Raw genomic sequence first — 19,178 nt, forward strand, 5'->3', positions numbered from 1 at the left:
GAGATATTAAGGTAAAGGTGCTATTAGTCGATTTTATTTTCTAATATGGTGTTTACCTTCCTCTTTACATGCTGAGAATACATTATGGAAAGAGCCAAAATCTGCCATAAAGAGGGGTCGATTTTCAGTGGTAGAGAAGCCAAGTCCTGTGATATCTCTTGTTGGTCGAGTTCCATCTAGGAAGGTTGAGTCACATTGCTATTTGTTGGTTGGTATGTGTGGAGTTCCTCATTCATTATACTGGCTGAGCTCACTATGTATTAGACCGAGTTTCTTCTTCATTTTCAGCTGTGTTTCCTAGTGCTGGTCATGGGTTCCCTTCTCAAGTTGGTCGATTTATGTACCCTATGCAGTCTATTTATTTCCACAGATTGAATCCCTGAGGAGCACGCAGAGGGTAGTATGGTTATCAGTCCAGAAGCTGCGTTTAGTGAGCTATATCAGATTCATAAGGGGTTGAGTTACCCTTCATTGATGGGTCATTTAACTACTGTAATGAGGGACGGGTTTATATGTTGAAGAAGCTTTGAATCTTCTTTGTTTTATTGTTGGGTAATCACTGAACGAGTTGTTGGTTATTGTCTCTTGTACTAGGGCTGATTCACTAAAAATATATAATAGAATTACCAGAGGGGGACTGATATTTATATTTGTAGCTACTCCATCCTGTGGTGGCATCATATTCAGAGAATCTACTAGTTGAAGGAACACTACAGGTTCTATTACTCTTATGTTCATTATGCTTTTTGTGATGAGTTATTCATGAGTCAGTTCATGTTTAGATTTTAATTCCATTAGTCTTGTACTAGCATTAAGAACACACACACACACACATATATATTTCAAAATTGTTATAAATCAGTTTTTCGTTGTTGAAACGCATCCTAATGGCATGAAAATACCACTGTGTACATTCTCTGAGTTACGTAAATAAAAATTATACTTACAACAGTATACCCACAAAGTGTTTGATGAAAAATATCACTGGAAAACCATATAAAATCTGAAAACTACAGTCAGGTATTTTGGGAGATTTCCAAGAGGAAATTTTAAGTTGAGGACTTCATCCTTTGTCTTCAGGAAATCGGTCCATGTCTTGCAAGAGAAATCATCAATCAACGAAACATAATACATGCCTCCCTACGCTAATGCTATTGACATTGGTCCACACAAATCCAAATGAATCAAATCCAAAATCTCCTTGGACCTATGTTTGCTGCTTCGAAAAGCAACCTTGATGTACTTGCCAAGTGCGCACCTGCATACGCCTTGTTCAATTCTGAAATCTGGAAGACCTATGACCATCTCCCTCATAATGGGCAATGCTCTATGACGTAGGTGCCCAACCTCTTGTACCACAAGTCGCACAAACTATCACTCCTATGAACCAAAAAGCTCAAACAAGCTCACCTTGTAACATGTAGAAATTACCTTCTCTAACCCCAATCACAGAAGTTGTGTCTTGGTTAGATCCTTCCCGCTTGATTGATACCTGCCCGTTCTTGAAATCCACTGCAAGACCATTATCCTCCATGGTCGAAACTACAAGAAAATCCTTCTTGAGCCCTATAACAAACAACAAGTCCTACAAGTCCAAAGAGCTCCCTAAATCGAGTTGGAATGAAATTGAACCAACTCCAGTTACTGAATACTTGGCACATCACCAAGCTCCACCTATATTGTTGATTCATGCTTTGTTGGACCCATAAACAACTGTTGAGCTAATGTATATGAAAATATGCCCCACTGTCCAAACTCCAAATACTATGCTCGTAGAAAGGCAAGAAACCAATGAGAAATCTTTCTCAAACTTCACAACAAATCAACTGATCCGAGTTTCTATTGAGGCTACCACCTACTTTTGTTGGTGCTTCCCTTTTCCCTTTTCCTTCTTTGGATGTTGTGATGCATAATGTCTAAACTTATGACAAATGAAGCACGTGATTTTACTCAAGTCCTTCTACTTCTCTAGCTGTGAACATGACTCCTCATGCTTTCCCTTACTCTTAGTGGAACCCTTTCCTTTTCCTTCATTGTTCGCCCAATTACGGCCAGGTTCTCGTCACCTCCGTTCGTCCTGGCTTTTGACTTCATCCAAGTCTTTTTCTGGATATATTCATCCCACAATCTCTCAAGTTTGGAAGATTCTCACGAGTACAAATTCCCTGGGTGAATGGTTCCCAAGAGCTTGGGAAACTAGTCAGTGTCGTGTTCGCTAGCACAAAGTCCTCCATCTTCTCCCCAACTACTACAAGCTAATCACGAATTTGACTAATCTTCATGAGGTAACTAGTAACTGTGTTTAAATATGGACATCTCTATGGATCTAAGCTTGTCTCTCGGGATCGTCTTCCTGTTAATGTTCTCACTCTAGTAGAGGCTTAACAATGCATTGAACATCTCCTTTGCCCTCCAAATTTCATGAGATTCCGACAGTGGGATCTTGAGATATCGCAAGCCCTAGCTCGAAGACCAATTCTTGCCCTTGGTTTCCCTTAGGCTAGAAACCTCACTAGGATCCTTGCATTGCCTTTCATTGAAAATTCATTCCTTGATCCCTTTCCCCTCCCTAATTAGGTCAAGCATATCATTGGTTGCTAAATCCTATCCCCTTGACCTAACTTGGGTCCACTTGGTCCCGTGTGGTCCCATATCTTATCAAAGTCAACTCTTCAAAAACCACTTGGGAAACCAAGTTCCACAAGGATTTTAGGGTTTAGGAAGCTCCTTTACAAGTCACATTCCCTAAGCCAAGCCCTCAAATCCCTACTCCCCTATCCTAGAGAATCTTGTACCTTGCTTAAGAAGCAAGCAAGTCCCACTCTTGAGTCTCTCCTAGGAAAGGGTTATCGAGATCACTTCACATCCATCTTAGTTGATCTATCCTTCATAAGTGATTCTCTATATATCGGGTCTCCTCCCATCGGTGAAAGTCCATAAAGAGTAGGAAGCTTTAGTTGTGGTGACAGTGGGCTTTAGCTTCATTGTTGCTCTTGACCTAGCAAGTGCCCCTCTAGGACCCCCTACTAGTTTGAGCGATAACAAAGCCAAGATGTCAAGGTTGTATCATATGCGATGTCATGACTGTATCATATGCAAGAACCATAGTCAAACTATGCAATACATAACAAATGTTCAATGCACGTTCATACATGCCATAGAGATGTGATGTATGTTCCTTCATGCAAGTGATGTGGTGTATCAACAAAAACAATAGCGTAACAGAGATACAAGTGTCGTGATGAATGTCTATGTGTCACAGAAATGACCATCGTGAGTGCCCATAGTAAATGCAAGAGCCATAACGAGCCATATTTGAGAGAATTATTACAGATGTACGTGAGCTATGGAAATGTTAAAAATGCGATAGCTGTTGCAGTGCGACCGCTATATATATATATATATATATATATATATATATATATATACCCGAACCTTACAATAGAACGATACCAATTATCAAAGGAAATGCGAGACAACAACGAATGTGGTCCGCCAAAAAATAATCCAAGAATGCCTTCCAACCATTTCAATGAACTTCAGAAGTATATGTCGAGCCTTCACCAAACTCTTGATCCATATGAACCACAGAGAATAGTTAATCAACCTTCTTACTTTTCATTCCATAGTGTGCCTCCCTTTTATAAGACTCACGGCTTGTCAATGAAACCCTTGAGTGAGGCCGACTTTGAGATTTGGAGGGAGAAATTTTATTTTAAATTTGCTATCAATATTTTAAATATATATTTTCAAAACCTATTTGCCCAAATAATTCCTTTTAACCAATTTATAACTCCTCTTAACTGATATAAACTTCTTTAAGGTCTAATGTGTTTTCCTTGGGGCTAAGGGGTTTCCTTAAGGGAAATTTGTCTAGACGCTGCCCAATTTTAACAGCCTACATTGCGACATTGCAATATGATGGATGGATGTTATGCACTAGACCACAAGGTTGCACCGCGCTGCACTATAAAAGTGCGATGCACCATCTAACTTCCCAAAAATTCTTAAGTTAAAATTACCCTTCCCTTCCTGCCCTAACGGTATGAAGAATAACTTTAGGTGTTTAACCATATAGACATTTATGATTTGAATGAGGGCGGCCTTAAAATTTGGCTCTTGTTGAAAAATTTTAGCACAGTTGTAATCGCTACAACAATTGGCGAAACCATTGGGAGAACTTCAACATCTTTAGTTTAGCTTTTAAGTTATGATAGAGCTTAAAATTTTGGGAAGTATTGTCTTGACTCTATGGGTACCACTTGTTTCGCTGTTTGATTCTAGTCAGAGATTTAGTCTCTTTGTTAACTATCTTGGTCTTGGTTCATAACACACACTAGTTTCAACAAAAATCGAATACAAAAAGTTTTGATGCAAAATAGAGATTTTGTGCATGTGAATTAAAAATGCTTATAGAATTAATGAGTTTCAGTGTTGCTCTGCTGCAAACTAAGTCAACAGGTTCGTGTTCGTGTTCGTGTTCGAGTTTGGCGACCTTGAAATTCGAATAAAGTTCGGCACCTAAAATTTTGCCGATAAAGTTCGACATAGAAATTTGAAAAAAAAAAAGTGTATAGATTAAAAAAAAACAAAACAAAAAACCAAAAACAAAAAAACAAAAAACGAAAAATAAAAAAAAATAAAAAATAAAATAAAAAATAAAAAATAAAAAAAAACCCATTTAAAGTCAAATTCAAAGTCCATAATGCACATTGCAAACACATAAAATTATTGCTCAAACATTTAAATCATTTCCACATAATTTTATAAACCATGAAAGCAAGTGCCAATAAAGAACCAACTTCCATACATGTAACATAGCAAACAAGGTGAGAAATTCATCATAGGCATTCACACCCATATCAAATTCAACAAAACCATGGGCCATATCAGATTTCATATATTGAAAAACAATCTGATAAAAAAGTATTCAAAAGATATAAACTCAAAAGTTTAAAGTAGCTTAGCAGTTTTAGAAAATTGTTCATGCAAAAAGTAAATTAGAAATCTAAAACAGGAACACAAGTTTTATTCTTGATGTTCCTGTGGCCCACTTGTTATATCAAAAAGTTCTATATCATCAAGAGAAATAGGAGCTGTGAATCCGCTAGATTCTTCAGCATCAGATTGGAAATTTAATTAATATTTAATACATTTAATAATATATTTTATATCTTGAAAAATATTATACAATTCTAAAGTGTAATAAGAAAATGTATGTGTATATTTCTGTGGAAAGAAATCAACCCACAATTATACTCATATTTAAATAAGAGTGTTTAAGCTCAAAACTATTATAACAATATTCTTATGGACATCAAAACTCAACATATCACTAAAGAGGATTGAAACTTAGATATATAGAATTGGAGTCATTCTACTCAACCAATATGTATAACAATAATTGAATACATATATATATATATATATATATTATTTTTTTTAAATATAATCTTACAAAACATTTTAATTTTATAATTTAAAAAGATAAATTTATTATTAAAAATGTTAAATAGAAAATTTTAAATTTAAATGCATATAAATAATCATCCACCCACCCGAATATATATATATATATATATATATATATATATATATATTGAATTATTATTATTTTATATTGTTTTAAATAAGTTTTTGGATTTAAGCCTAACGTTACCTAACATCCATTTTCTCTCACAATCTGTTGGATGTTTTGCAATAAGCTCACAGTATATCGTTAATATTACATTGCGTTACATTAGTATTGCATTGCATTATGGAGAAGATTTCACAGTTTCTTTGTTTGTCTCTCCATAATTATATTTGCAGGAATAGCTTTGACGTGGAGAAATTACAATGCACAATGAAGGTTCTATCACATGGATAAACTACAATGAACAATTCAAGTGTTGTCACATGGATAAACATACCGGATTGTAAATTAGAAACATCTCGAGTATTGCACGTGGTCTGAAATAGGATTTAGTCTTCAATCATACATGTTCCAACCTTACAGGGTTATCATGACTGTGGACTAGTCGGTTCTGTTTACACGTTTATGGTCATTGTGGTCATGGTTCTGTTTATAAAACAAAACACAGAACCCGTTGGCTGTAACTTGGAACAAAACCAAACCCACGGGCTCGCAAACAATGAAACCTAATTTTTTTTTAAATTTTAAACAGCGAATACAAATGAATAATTTTTAATTTTTTTTAAACGGAGAAAAAACGAACCTAAACGAATTTAATGGCGTTTTTTAATTTAAGTTCGGCATTTTGTTCGTCATTTTGTTCGAGTTTGGCATTTTGTTCGGCGAACTTGAATGAATAAATTCGAATTCCGTTGAATTTCAGCGAATTTCGAATTTATTCGTTCAAATTCGCCGAACCCGGTAACTAAGGCTGCAAACAAGTGTCCACAACCCCGACAAAGCCACTTCAAAGAACAGAAGTATTGCTTCACTGCCAGCGAACGTCCATAGCCCCGACAAAGTTACTTTGCATCACCCTTTTGTTAACTATCTTGGTCTTGGTTCATAACACACACTAGTTTCAACAAAAATCGAATACAACAAGTTTTGATGCAAAATAGAGATTTTGTGCATGTGAATTAAAAATGCTTATAGAATTAATGAGTTTCGGTGTTGCTCTGCTGCAAACTAAGTCACCAGGTTCATGTTCGTGTTCGAGTTTGGCGACCTTGAAATTCGAATAAAGTTCGGCACCTAAAATTTTGCCGATAAAGTTCGACATAGAAATTTGAAAAAAAAAGTGTATAGATTAAAAAAAAACAAAACAAAAAACCAAAAACAAAAAAAAAACAAACCCATTTAAAGTCAAATTCAAAGTCCATAATGAACATTGCAAACACATAAAATTATTGCTCAAACATTTAAATCATTTCCACATAATTTTATAAACCATGAAAGCAACTGCCAATAAAGTACCAACTTCCATACATGTAACATAGCAAACAAGGTGAGAAATTCATCATAGGCATTCACACCCATATCAAATTCAACAAAACCATGGGCCATATCAGATTTCATATATTGAAAAACAATCTGATAAAAAAGTATTCAAAAGATATAAACTCAAAAGTTTAAAGTAGCTTAGCAGTTTTAGAAAATTGTTCATGCAAAAAGTAAATTAGAAATCTAAAACAGGAACACAAGTTTTATTCTTGATGTTCCTGTGGCCCACTTGTTATATCAAAAAGTTCTATATCATCAAGAGCAATAGGAGCTGTGAATCCGCTAGATTCTTCAGCATCAAATTGGAAATTTAATTAATATTTAATACATTTAATAATATAATTTATATCTTGAAAAATATTATACAATTTAAAAGTGTAATAAGAAAATGTATGTGTGTATTTCTGTGGAAAGAAATCAACCCACAATTATACTCATATTTAAATAAGAGTGTTTAAGCTCAAAACTATTATAACAATATTCTTATGGACATCAAAACTCAACATATCACTAAAGAGGATTGAAACTTAGATATATAGAATTGGAGTCATTCTACTCAACCAATATGTATAACAATAATTGAATACATATATATATATATATATATATATTATTTTTTTTAAATATAATCTTACAAAAAAATTTAATTTTATAATTTAAAAAGATAAATTTATTATTAAAAATGTTAAATAGAAAATTTTAAATTTAAATGCATATAAATAATCATCCACCCACCCCAATATATATATATATATATATATATATATATATATATTGAATTATTATTATTTTATATTGTTTTAAATAAGTTTTTGGATTTAAGCCTAACGTTACCTAACATCCATTTTCTCTCACAATCTGTTGGATGTTTTGCAATAAGCTCACAGTATATCGTTAATATTACATTGCATTACATTAGTATTGCATTGCATTATGGAGAAGATTTCACAATTTCTTTGTTTGTCTCTCCATAATTATATTTGCAGGAATAGCTTTGACGTGGAGAAATCACAATGCACAATGAAGGTTCTATCACATGGATAAACTACAATGAACAATTCAAGTGCTGTCACATGGATAAACATACCGGATTGAAAATTAGAAACATCTCGAGTATTGCACGTGGTCTGAAATAGGATTTAGTCTTCAATCATACATGTTCCAACCTTACAGGGTTATCATGACTGTGGACTGGTCGGTTCTGTTTTCACGTTTATGGTCACTGTGGTCATGGTTCTGTTTATAAAACAAAACAAAGAACCCGTTGGCTGTAACTTGAAACAAAACCAAACCCACGGGCCCGCAAACAATGAAACCTAATTTTTTTTTAAATTTTAAACAGCGAATACAAATGAATAATTTTTATTTTTTTTTAAACGGAGAAAAAACGAACCTAAACGAATACAAACGAATTTAATGGTGTTTTTTAATTAAAGTTCGGCATTTTGTTCGAGTTTGGCATTTTGTTCGGTGAACTTGAATGAATAAATTCGAATTCCGTTGAATTTCAGCGAATTTCGAATTTATTCGTTCAAATTCGCCGAACCCGGTAACTAAGGCTGCAAACAAGTGTCCACAACCCCGACAAAGCCACTTCAAGGAGCAGAAGTATTGCTTCACTGCCAGCGAACGTCCATAGCCCCGACAAAGTTACTTTGCATCACCCTTTTGTTAACTATCTTGGTCTTGGTTCATAAGACACACTGGTTTCAACAAAAATCGAATACAAAAAGTTTTGATGCAAAATAGAGATTTTGTGCATGTGAATTAAAAATGCTTATAGAATTAATGAGTTTCGGTGTTGCTCTGCTGCAAACTAAGTCACCAGGTTCGTGTTCGTGTTCGAGTTTGGCGACCTTGAAATTCGAATAAAGTTCGGCACCTAAAATTTTGCCGATAAAGTTCGACATAGAAATTTGAAAAAAAAAAAGTGTATAGATTAAAAAAAAAACAAAACAAAAAACCAAAAACAAAAAAACAAAAAACAAACAAACAAACAAACAAACAAACCCATTTAAAGTCAAATTCAAAGTCCATAATGCACATTGCAAACACATAAAATTATTGCTCAAACATTTAAATCATTTCCACATAATTTTATAAACCATGAAAGCAAGTGCCAATAAAGAACCAACTTCCATACATGTAACATAGCAAACAAGGTGAGAAATTCATCATAGGCATTCACACCCATATCAAATTCAACAAAACCATGGGCCATATCAGATTTCATATATTGAAAAACAATCTGATAAAAAAGTATTCAAAAGATATAAACTCAAAAGTTTAAAGTAGCTTTAGCAGTTTTAGAAAATTGTTCATGCAAAAAGTAAATTAGAAATCTAAAACAGGAACACAAGTTTTATTCTTGATGTTCCTATGGCCCACTTGTTATATCAAAAAGTTCTATATCATCAAGAGCAATAGGAGCTGTGAATCCGCTAGATTCTTCAGCATCAAATTGGAAATTTAATTAATATTTAATACATTTAATAATATAATTTATATCTTGAAAAATATTATACAATTTAAAAGTGTAATAAGAAAATGTATGTGTGTATTTCTGTGGAAAGAAATCAACCCACAATTATACTCATATTTAAATAAGAGTGTTTAAGCTCAAAACTATTATAACAATATTCTTATGGACATCAAAACTCAACATATCACTAAAGAGGATTGAAACTTATATATATAGAATTGGAGTCATTCTACTCAACCAATATGTATAACAATAATTGAATATATATATAGATATATATATATATATATATATATATATTGAATTATTATTATTTTATATTGTTTTAAATAAGTTTTTGGATTTAAGCCTAACGTTACCTAACATCCATTTTCTCTCACAATCTGTTGGATGTTTTGCAATAAGCTCACAGTATATCGTTAATATTACATTGCGTTACATTAGTATTGCATTGCATTATGGAGAAGATTTCACAGTTTCTTTGTTTGTCTCTCCATAATTATATTTGCAGGAATAGCTTTGACGTGGAGAAATGCACAATGAAGGTTCTATCACATGGATAAACTACAATGAACAATTCAAGTGTTGTCACATGGATAAACATACCGGATTGTAAATTAGAAACATCTTGAGTATTGCACGTGGTCTGAAATAGGATTTAGTCTTCAATCATACATGTTCCAACCTTACAGGGTTATCATCACTGTGGACTGGTCGGTTTTGTTTTCACGTTATGGTCACTGTGGTCACGGTTCTGTTTATAAAACAAAACACAGAACCCGTTGGCTGTAACTTGGAACAAAACCAAACCCACGGGCCCGCAAACAATGAAACCTAATTTTTTTTTAATTTTAAACAGCGAATACAAATGAATAATTTTTAATTTTTTTTAAACGGAGAAAAAACGAACCTAAACGAATACAAACGAATTTAATGGCGTTTTTTAATTAAAGTTCGGCATTTTGTTCGTCATTTTGTTCGAGTTTGGCATTTTGTTCGGCGAACTTGAATGAATAAATTCGAATTCCGTTGAATTTCAGCGAATTTCGAATTTATTCGTTCAAATTCACCGAACCCGGTAACTAAGGCTGCAAACAAGTGTCCACGACCCCGACAAAGCCACTTCAAGGAACAGAAGTATTGCTTCACTGCCAGCGAACGTCCATAGCCCCGACAAAGTTACTTTGCATCACCCTTCTGTGCGAGAAGCCTTTCTCATGTCTTTACCCTTTTATTGATTTTCTTTATATGCAATTTTTGCATTATTATTTGGAGTCTCATCCCAAATGGTGTCAAGTCTAATTGAGGCATCATACTAGAGAGATCCCCTTAAGATGGTAAGCAGTGAATTAAACCCCATCAACAGGTATCTATAACTTGAAGATAATAAGGAACAAGAATATTAGAATGTCATTTTAACCTAGGTCACTCAACATAAAGAATGGAAGATTCCTTCCAGATACTAGGCTTATGAAGGAAAATGCTTTGAAAATATTTAAAGAGTAAAGAGGCTCACAGTCCATTTACCCTCCTAAAAACAAAGAAATGAAGAGCTATATTAATGAGACAACCTTCTATGACATTTTACTTGAAGTAAGAAATGATACCAGCACTCTTCCAATAATAGATTTCGTTGAACAGAAGGGTTTGGAATCTGGTTGAGACATATGGCATTTTCTTGTAGGCACAAAGTGGTCCTCAAACCTCGATTCAACCATGCATTGGGAACCAAGCATTGTAAGGAGAGAAATCCAAGTCAAAACTAATTATGTTTATAACTTATAGTCAAGTGCGTCCTTTTCCAACCTTTATAAGTTTTATTAGGCGTTTTTCAGTCTTGTTGGACACCTAATCCTCTATGGGTTAGTGTGGAAGCCGAATAGACAAACGAAGTCCAAGAGACCTTGGGATGTGAAACCCAACAGTCAAACCATGTACTATAAATGTATATGTTTTGTTAATAAAAAATGTACTCTCATGTTTTATCTTTCATATTCTGTCGCTGCCATGTATGTGTTTAACATGGTATCAGAGCAGGCGTATTCCTACCCTGCATAATTACTTTGAGACATTTGTATTATGGCCTTTCTGTGCAGGTCATTTCTACTATCAGTTCTGCATTTCATAAATGTTTTATCAGCCACATTTTAGTTGCATTCTCTGCGCACAATTCCCCGGATAGAAAAATTCTAACATACCTGACGCTAACGCTTCCACTAGTTTGACATACCTGTTCCTGTCGCTGTTGGATACCTACTCCTGTGGCTGCTGGATACCAGCATACAAAAACGCTCAACTTTTGTGTTACATCCGTGTATAGTTGAGAGCGTTGTAATTACCATATCGCCATGAAAATTCACAATGTATTTCCTTAATTTGATCATTTCTTTGTTGTACTCAATTTCGAAGAAAAATGCCCCGTTCTATCTATTGTTGCTCTTCAACCTTTCCATCCTGTTCTGCAACTCCTTCTAAACTTGTCGATCTTAGCATTCAGCAAATCAACGAAGTCAGACTCCTCCATAGTCGTTTTGTGCTTATTGCATTCGAAATCTAGAGTCGGGGAACCCTATTCCAAGCGTATGTTCTGTGTGTCCTTAATGCCATCACCTGCCACCATTTGTTCTTGCACTCTCACCACTTTCGAAATGAAAGCTGCACATTCTATTTCTTATTGAATTCATTCAAGGCAAAGCACACAAGAGATCAATAAGGGGGCTATGTTGAACTATTGCTAGTGGTGCCAGTGCAGGAATGTCACCATAAGAAAAATCGCTCTCCACCTCGCTGCTCTCTGTTGCGACCTCGCCTTCTCCAATGGTCATATAATACTTCCAGTTAATGCCTCTCAAATCACTATCTTCCATTGTTTGAAGCTCGGTCCATACATACGCCCAATCCAATACCATCTCACACCTTCCTCCATGGCCCTCCTCCATACACAGTCCTCTGATACATTTATGTTGAATGTTGTAACGCTGTTGGTCTCACAACAGACATGGAGGTGAACACATACGGCCTACAATGTTGAATCTGGAGTGAGAGGTGCGAAATGGTGCGGCTCACACCATTGGTTTGAGCTTGCATACCTTCGCTCTGCATTGAAGATGTGAATGCCCCCGATGGCTGAGGTTGAGTAACCGCCGCTAAATCTTATATTTTGAATTTGCAGAGTCATGTTATTTGTTTTTAATTGGCCATTGATAGTTGAATATAGGGAAGGGGGAAGGATAAAATCCCACCACCATATTTGAGGGCTAGAATCTTCCTACGCAGCAACTATTTCTGACATAATGTTCCTACGCATAAGCAGATGACGCAAGGGATTTTAATCCTCGTTGGTGTTTGACTTTATCATGGATGGATCTTCCATTGGAAAATTACTACTTACTTGGGCTCCTCCCTCTATCATAAATGGATTTTGATATCCGAAGATTCCTGTTTTGAGGAGGTTCTTAGTCGGAATGCGATCCAAAATGGAATGAAGGTCAAGTACTATAATTTATTCAAAGTGGAAGCTACAGCCAGAGACGAAGTGGGGCGCCTTCAGGTTGTCCACTGTCACGCTATCCACTGTCCACTTCTGGTGTCTCGGTGACTTCATGAATTTAGGCCTTTTTGCGAGTATCGATCCCTCGTCCTCTTGCTCGACTCCGGAAACAACGTTGAATTGAACGTTACAACGCTACAACGGTGAATATTACAAAGCTACAATAGAACGAACGTTACAATTGAACTTTGCAACGTTGATTACAATTCTATATCTTAGACCAGAAACGGCCCACGAGGAGTTAGGAGGAGGAGAACGCTGGCGCCCTTCACATTTTTCCTGTAGTGCAAGATATTTATGTAAGGGAAAGCCCCACAGTCTTTTTCTGGCTCGAATGGGGGACACAAGATTATAATTTCGTAGGAGCTGTGGCACTTTTCGCCATTAATGTTGTTATTTCTACCACAAATGTAACTCACTGTAATTAAGATGCATGTTATTATTAAAATCCAACCTGAGATTTTGGATCTGTTCATGCTTGGGCACCATCACAGTCAGTCTGCCTAAAGATTAGAAGGTTGAAGGGAATTAATCTCTACAATTGTTGAGAATGCTTGGTTAAAGGCTTTTGAGAGGGGATATGAATTACTTCATGGGGAGGAACATAACGCAGTCGGATTTCCTACACAAGGATATTTGTTGTATTTCTTTATTGTAATTTTTGTTCCATGCAAAAAAATGAAGTTATCAACTAAAGCAGTGAACCTTGCACTACTCCAGATATCTGAACTATTTCATGCATAGGACTGATGAAGGACATTCTCTTGGTGGCATCACTAAATGATTCAAGAAAACTTATGCCTGCATTATATATTCAATGATGGTTTGATGCACAACTCATATTCTTCATTTTTGAAATCTTCAATAGTTGAGGTTTGTTTAGCCTTGCTACAGCCTCACTGGCCGAGAAAGTGAAGGAGTATTTGAAGGATCCAAGCAAGTTTGCAGTTGCTGCTGCCCAAGTTGTGGCATTGTATTTAAAACTCATTATAGTTTTTGTCTACATATATATGCATTGATTCCTTGTTACTTCGACTGCTGCATAAGAGTTTGGTGGGTTGTATAAAGGCAATGATTGTTTTGACAAATAAAAGTAGTCTTTTGTGGAGAAAAGTTTAGTCGGTTGTATTGTCAAAACATAGTGCTGGTCATGAGTAAACTCTTATTTTTATGTAATGGATTGTAATTGGTGCTTGCTGGTTGCACACTGATCATTTGCTGCACATTTATAAAGGATATTGCTGTGTACTGTGAGTGGGTATTACTTTTCTGCATTGAGTAGTAGTTGTGATCAGTTTTTAAGGTGTAATTCTGACATTGAAGAAAAAAATGGCCAGAATCAATGAAGTATTAGAGTTCCTCAAAACTCTAATATTGTCTACTACTCATGATACATTAAAAGTCAGCAAAGTTTCTCTCACAGACATTCAGGTCTGTCTACAAAATGCACAAGAGAAAATTGATTTTTTGCAGCTCGAATCTCAGCTACAGCAAGAAGAATTAAAACAAAGGAGTCATCATTCTGAACCTGTTTTTGTTCAGAAGATTGAAACAAACTCCCATAAAACAGCAGTTGTACATGCACATGCAGAAGTTGAGCTTGCACTTCCCAAACCCATCATCAGACCTTGGGAAGAGCTTGTCCATAACAAGCACAGAACTAGTCTTGGATATGACAAGGACTTGTCCTTTCATATTCTAGACTACTCCAAACCAATCCAATTTCAAAGTGTTGGATTCATTCATGACAGTTCACCTCCAGCTGTTTCAAATTCTGCCCCTCTTTTACAGCAGCCACAACAGATTGTGAAATGCAAACACTGTGATCGAGTTGGCCATCTGAAAGATCACTGTTTTGATCTTCATCCATGTAAGCACTGTCATAAAACCAGTCATTCTTCAAACTGATGCTTCAGAAACAAGTCTCCTGCAAGAACAAAGATTCATCTAGGATGGATCGCTTCTTGGCAATGGGCATCAACAGCCAAGAAGATATTTCAGTGACACGTCAAAACTTGTTCCAGAGTATTGAACAGTCTTGCAGTTGAGTTTTCTCCATCATCTCACCTTGTATCTTACAGGGGGGAAATGATGGTCATCTACAAGCTTCAAAGCCACATCAAGCGAGCCTGAGCCACAACCTGCCATACCAGATTCAGAGTTGTAGCCAGAGACAAAGATGCCCCTGAGCATGCTTTCAGTTGGTAATCTGGAACACTTCCTCTAACAGAAGACTTCAGCTTCTTGCCAGTTTTGGAAGAGTTCCAAGAATTGCATTAAGCATTCCAAAGTTGGTGGTAATCCTTAAACCATCACAGGTTGAGACTTCCTTTTTAGGTTGAAGTTCTCCCTTTTATGCGGGGTGAGACCTCCCTTTCATGGTTGAAGGTTTCCCTCTTCAAAACATCAGGAGCACTTCCTCTAGCAGAAGACTTGAGCTTCATGCCAGACTTGGAAGAGTTTCGGGAACTGCACTAAGCGTTCCAGTGTTGGTGATCATCCTTAAACCACCGCCCTTTATACCAACATTTCAGAGAGCACATTCAGCCTAGTGCTGCCATGCATTTTTTGCACATTTTGTATTATAGCTCTCTTCTTGGACTCATACATAACCCTTTGGATTAAAGGGGGGAATGTTGGACACCTAATCCTCTATGGGTTAATGTGGAAGCCGAATAGACAAACGAAGTCCAAGAGACCTTGGGATGTGAAACCCAACGGTCAAACCATGTACTATAAATGTATATGTTTTGTTAATAAAAAATGTACTCTCACGTTTTATCTTTCATATTCTGTCGCTGCCATGTGTGTGTTTAACAAGTCTCAATCTACCTTAATTGTTCTTTAATATGGTCTAATCACACTTAAATAGTACTAAAATTGTTTAGTTATATTTATCCTTAACAGGAATAAATGCAAGGAAGAAAAGCATCATATCCCAAGTCACATGTATGTGTACTCACAGAGTCACAGCTAAATACTTTAAATTAGTCATAGTCAAGTAAGTCCTTTAAATTAGTCACAGTCAAGTAAGCACTTATTTATCCTTCATAACTCTTAATTAGGGGGGTATTAACTCTAACTTTTGGCTCAAATGTTCATCATTACAGGTTGATTATGATGGCTGCATTTGCAGGCAGAAAAATGCATTCTACAGACCATGTCAAAGGGAGAGGAGGAGAAAGTCATAGAAACTATTCCAGGACAACACATACAATGTATCCAAGTATTTATTCTCATCTTTATTAATTACTGTTTACTATCACACAATTTATTATCATGTTTACTATTCATTGTTTATAATCACATAACACAATTCCTCATTCCACAGAAGAGTATTCATTGTTTATAATCACGCAACACAATTCCTCATTCCACAGAGAAGGATAGGGATGTAGAGAAAACACACATATTCATCCCACAACCAATTAATATACCATTAGGATAGGGATGAAGAGAAAACACACATATTCATCCCACAACCAATTAATATACCATTATGTTAGTAGGAGGGCCCTGTGGAAACAGCAATTGGTGTAAGGATCATGGTATTATCATGTTTGCTAGTGTAAGGATCATTGTATTATCATGTTTATTAGTCATTGTTTATCAATGTTGCAAACAACGGCATCAAGATAAAATCGGCAAGGGTCTGGAAAACCAAAAAATCGGGAAAATATCGGTAAAAACGGCAAACATCGGCAAACTTAAGATACCATAAAAATATCTTTAAAAATTGGCAAAGCCAAAAAGTCGTGATTTCGAGATAAAATCGGGTGTTATCGAGATGTTTGCAACACTTATTATTTATCATCAAACAACGTCTCACAAAAGAGGAGATGGAGTCAAAGTAAGCATGCAAATCGATTGCATAACCAATCAACCATTATTGTAGGAGAGCCCTATGGAAGCCCCATTGGCATAAGGATCATCGTATTATCATGTTTCCTTTACACTACAACATTTCTCACAGAGGCAAAACGGGAGAGAGAGCGCCCTATGAGAATCACAATTGGCCCAAGGATCATGGTATTATCATGTCTACAATTCACTGTTTATTATCACACATGTTTCACAAAGGAGAAGGGGGTGGCAGAGCAGCCACGATTATTCAATTACAGCCAATTAACCATTATGTTTGTGTTAGTTCGTACGAGGGCCCTTGGTATGTTGAGACATATACATGATCATGTGAAGGGTATCTATCTAACACTTTGTGTAACAGTCTATTAGTTTTTTTGGTTCTTTTCTTACTATGCGGCAGACAATGAATTGCGGTTCTTTATATTATGAATTCTAGCATAATTTTATACACTCACAGACAGATATTTTAACCCGGGATCTGTTATGTGCACAGTTCTCCGATAACACTAGACACACTAGAGGTAGACTATAGGTCCGGCCTCCCGAGTTAAAATGGATCTGTGCTAATCAGGCATTAATTCCTGGCACAATTGGGCTTAATTATGCTTAAAAACCTATAAAAATAGGTTGAATACAAAGGAATCTAGATTAACCCATAGCCAATTGGTAAAGGCGTTGATCATATGCCAATGTTCAAATCTCCCTCAAGTGGATTATCGTTCCATGTTAACACAGAGTTGATGTTTATAGCTACCAAAGAATCAAACAAAAGCATTTAAACATGTTAAAAGATGCTAATGCAACAAACCCTCAACCCTTCCAAAGAAACAAGAAAGACAGAAAGTAATGCCAGTACCCTCCTTCCCTTACCTGAGGCTTGGCCCGCCGGGGCCTGGATCTCCTAAGCTTCTGCAACTCATGTGCATTGGACACGCCCAGCACTGCAGACTCAAACGTCCCTATATTCCCCACAATTCTCTTATCCGACTCCAACAGCAGATATGAATCCACACTATGTGGCACGGAGGGCGGCTTCCACTGCCTGGAATGGAAAATGACGCCCAACTCCGCCGGGATCGAATCGTACCCGCAGGCAGAAATAACAAGAGACCCCGTCTCCTCGGCCCTTTGGTGATAGGTCGCCTCCATTTTTTCCATGAATTCAGGCTCTCCTGAGATGTCCAGATAATCCACGCCGCCTTCAACGCAGGCGGAGACCACCGGCTCACCATAGAGGCGGTAGGGACCCACGCAGTTGAGCACAAGTTTCGTTCTCCTGCACAAGGCCGCCAGCGATGGCGGGCTCGTCACGTCTGCCTCGATTATGGGGATATTCGCAGGGGGCAGCGATGGCGCCGCGGCCCATCTAAGCGCCTCTGCGACCTTGTTTCTGCTACGCCCAGCTATTCCTAACTTTACTCTTTGCCCTCCTCCATCGCGATCCAGATGGTTCAAGAAATATCGCACAACATATTTGCCTGTGAATCCTGAAGCACCCAGAATGACAGCATCCAACCGATCGTCTTCCATTGCGGAACTTGTTCGCTTATTACACACTGAACTTCTCGTGGTGATTGTGTTTGTATGAATTGATGTGAAAAATGATATAAATGGCACTGCACTCAGTGTTTCATTAATCACAAGTTGTTGGAGTTAGTCGACGTGTGTTTCAAACATGACCTCATTTTGCCACTCGGCCAACTGAGACATCAATGAGTTGCTGGCTGCCCCATTCCCCAGGTTTCTTCAAACAAGTTGTTGGAGTTAGTCGACGTGTTTTTCAAACGTGACACTGAGGTCATATAAAATTTGTTGAACTTTAATTATTCTGATCATTTTAAATATGCTAAATATGTCTAAGATTAATTGGTCAATTTAATTTTAAATTTGCTTAATTAGCTCAATTCGTTGAGATGAGAAACACTACAAGTAATTTGAATGATGAAAAATGATGAAATAAAAAATTTGAATGCAAACTGACAATGTAACAATGTTGAATGATAGAAAATGTGAATAATAAGAATGTAGTCAATTACAAACAATCTTCATTATGCTCAATCTCAAATTGTTTTCTTCTATTGTTCTTATTTTCACACATGTTAGTTTTGTCATCTTTTCATATCAAACATATGAAAAGAGCACTTGAAATCATAGACCATTCAAATATTTAACTCGAGCTATTGTAGTAAACAACATACCTTGTCTCTCTTGCTCTCAAGTATTAATAGTAGTTTTCTCCAAAGTCAATCATTGTGACTTATGGAGTGTTAAACCCCAAATAATTTTCAATGGTAGTTGTTTTTTATTACCTCATTTGAATGTGA

The 19,178-nt window shown here is 36.3% G+C and overlaps 1 protein-coding gene across 1 annotated transcript in view; it reads right to left on the reverse strand.

Annotated features, from left to right (window-relative positions):
• LOC149141326 (putative mitochondrial saccharopine dehydrogenase-like oxidoreductase At5g39410) overlaps positions 1–18,452 on the reverse strand; it is a 60,510-nt gene extending 42,058 nt beyond the window's left edge. Inside the window, exon 1 of the mRNA XM_089448452.1 lies at positions 17,725–18,452. Coding sequence (XP_089304578.1) covers positions 17,725–18,384 — 660 coding nt within the window. The 5' untranslated portion in view covers positions 18,385–18,452. The remainder of the gene's footprint in view (positions 1–17,724) is intronic.
• Positions 18,453–19,178: the final 726 nt, after the last annotated feature.

Source organism: Pinus tabuliformis, chromosome X (assembly GCF_031772625.1).
Source record: "Pinus tabuliformis cultivar Carrire ecotype Pingquan chromosome X, CPIR1, whole genome shotgun sequence".
In the NCBI taxonomy this organism is placed as follows: Eukaryota; Viridiplantae; Streptophyta; class Pinopsida; order Pinales; family Pinaceae; genus Pinus; species Pinus tabuliformis.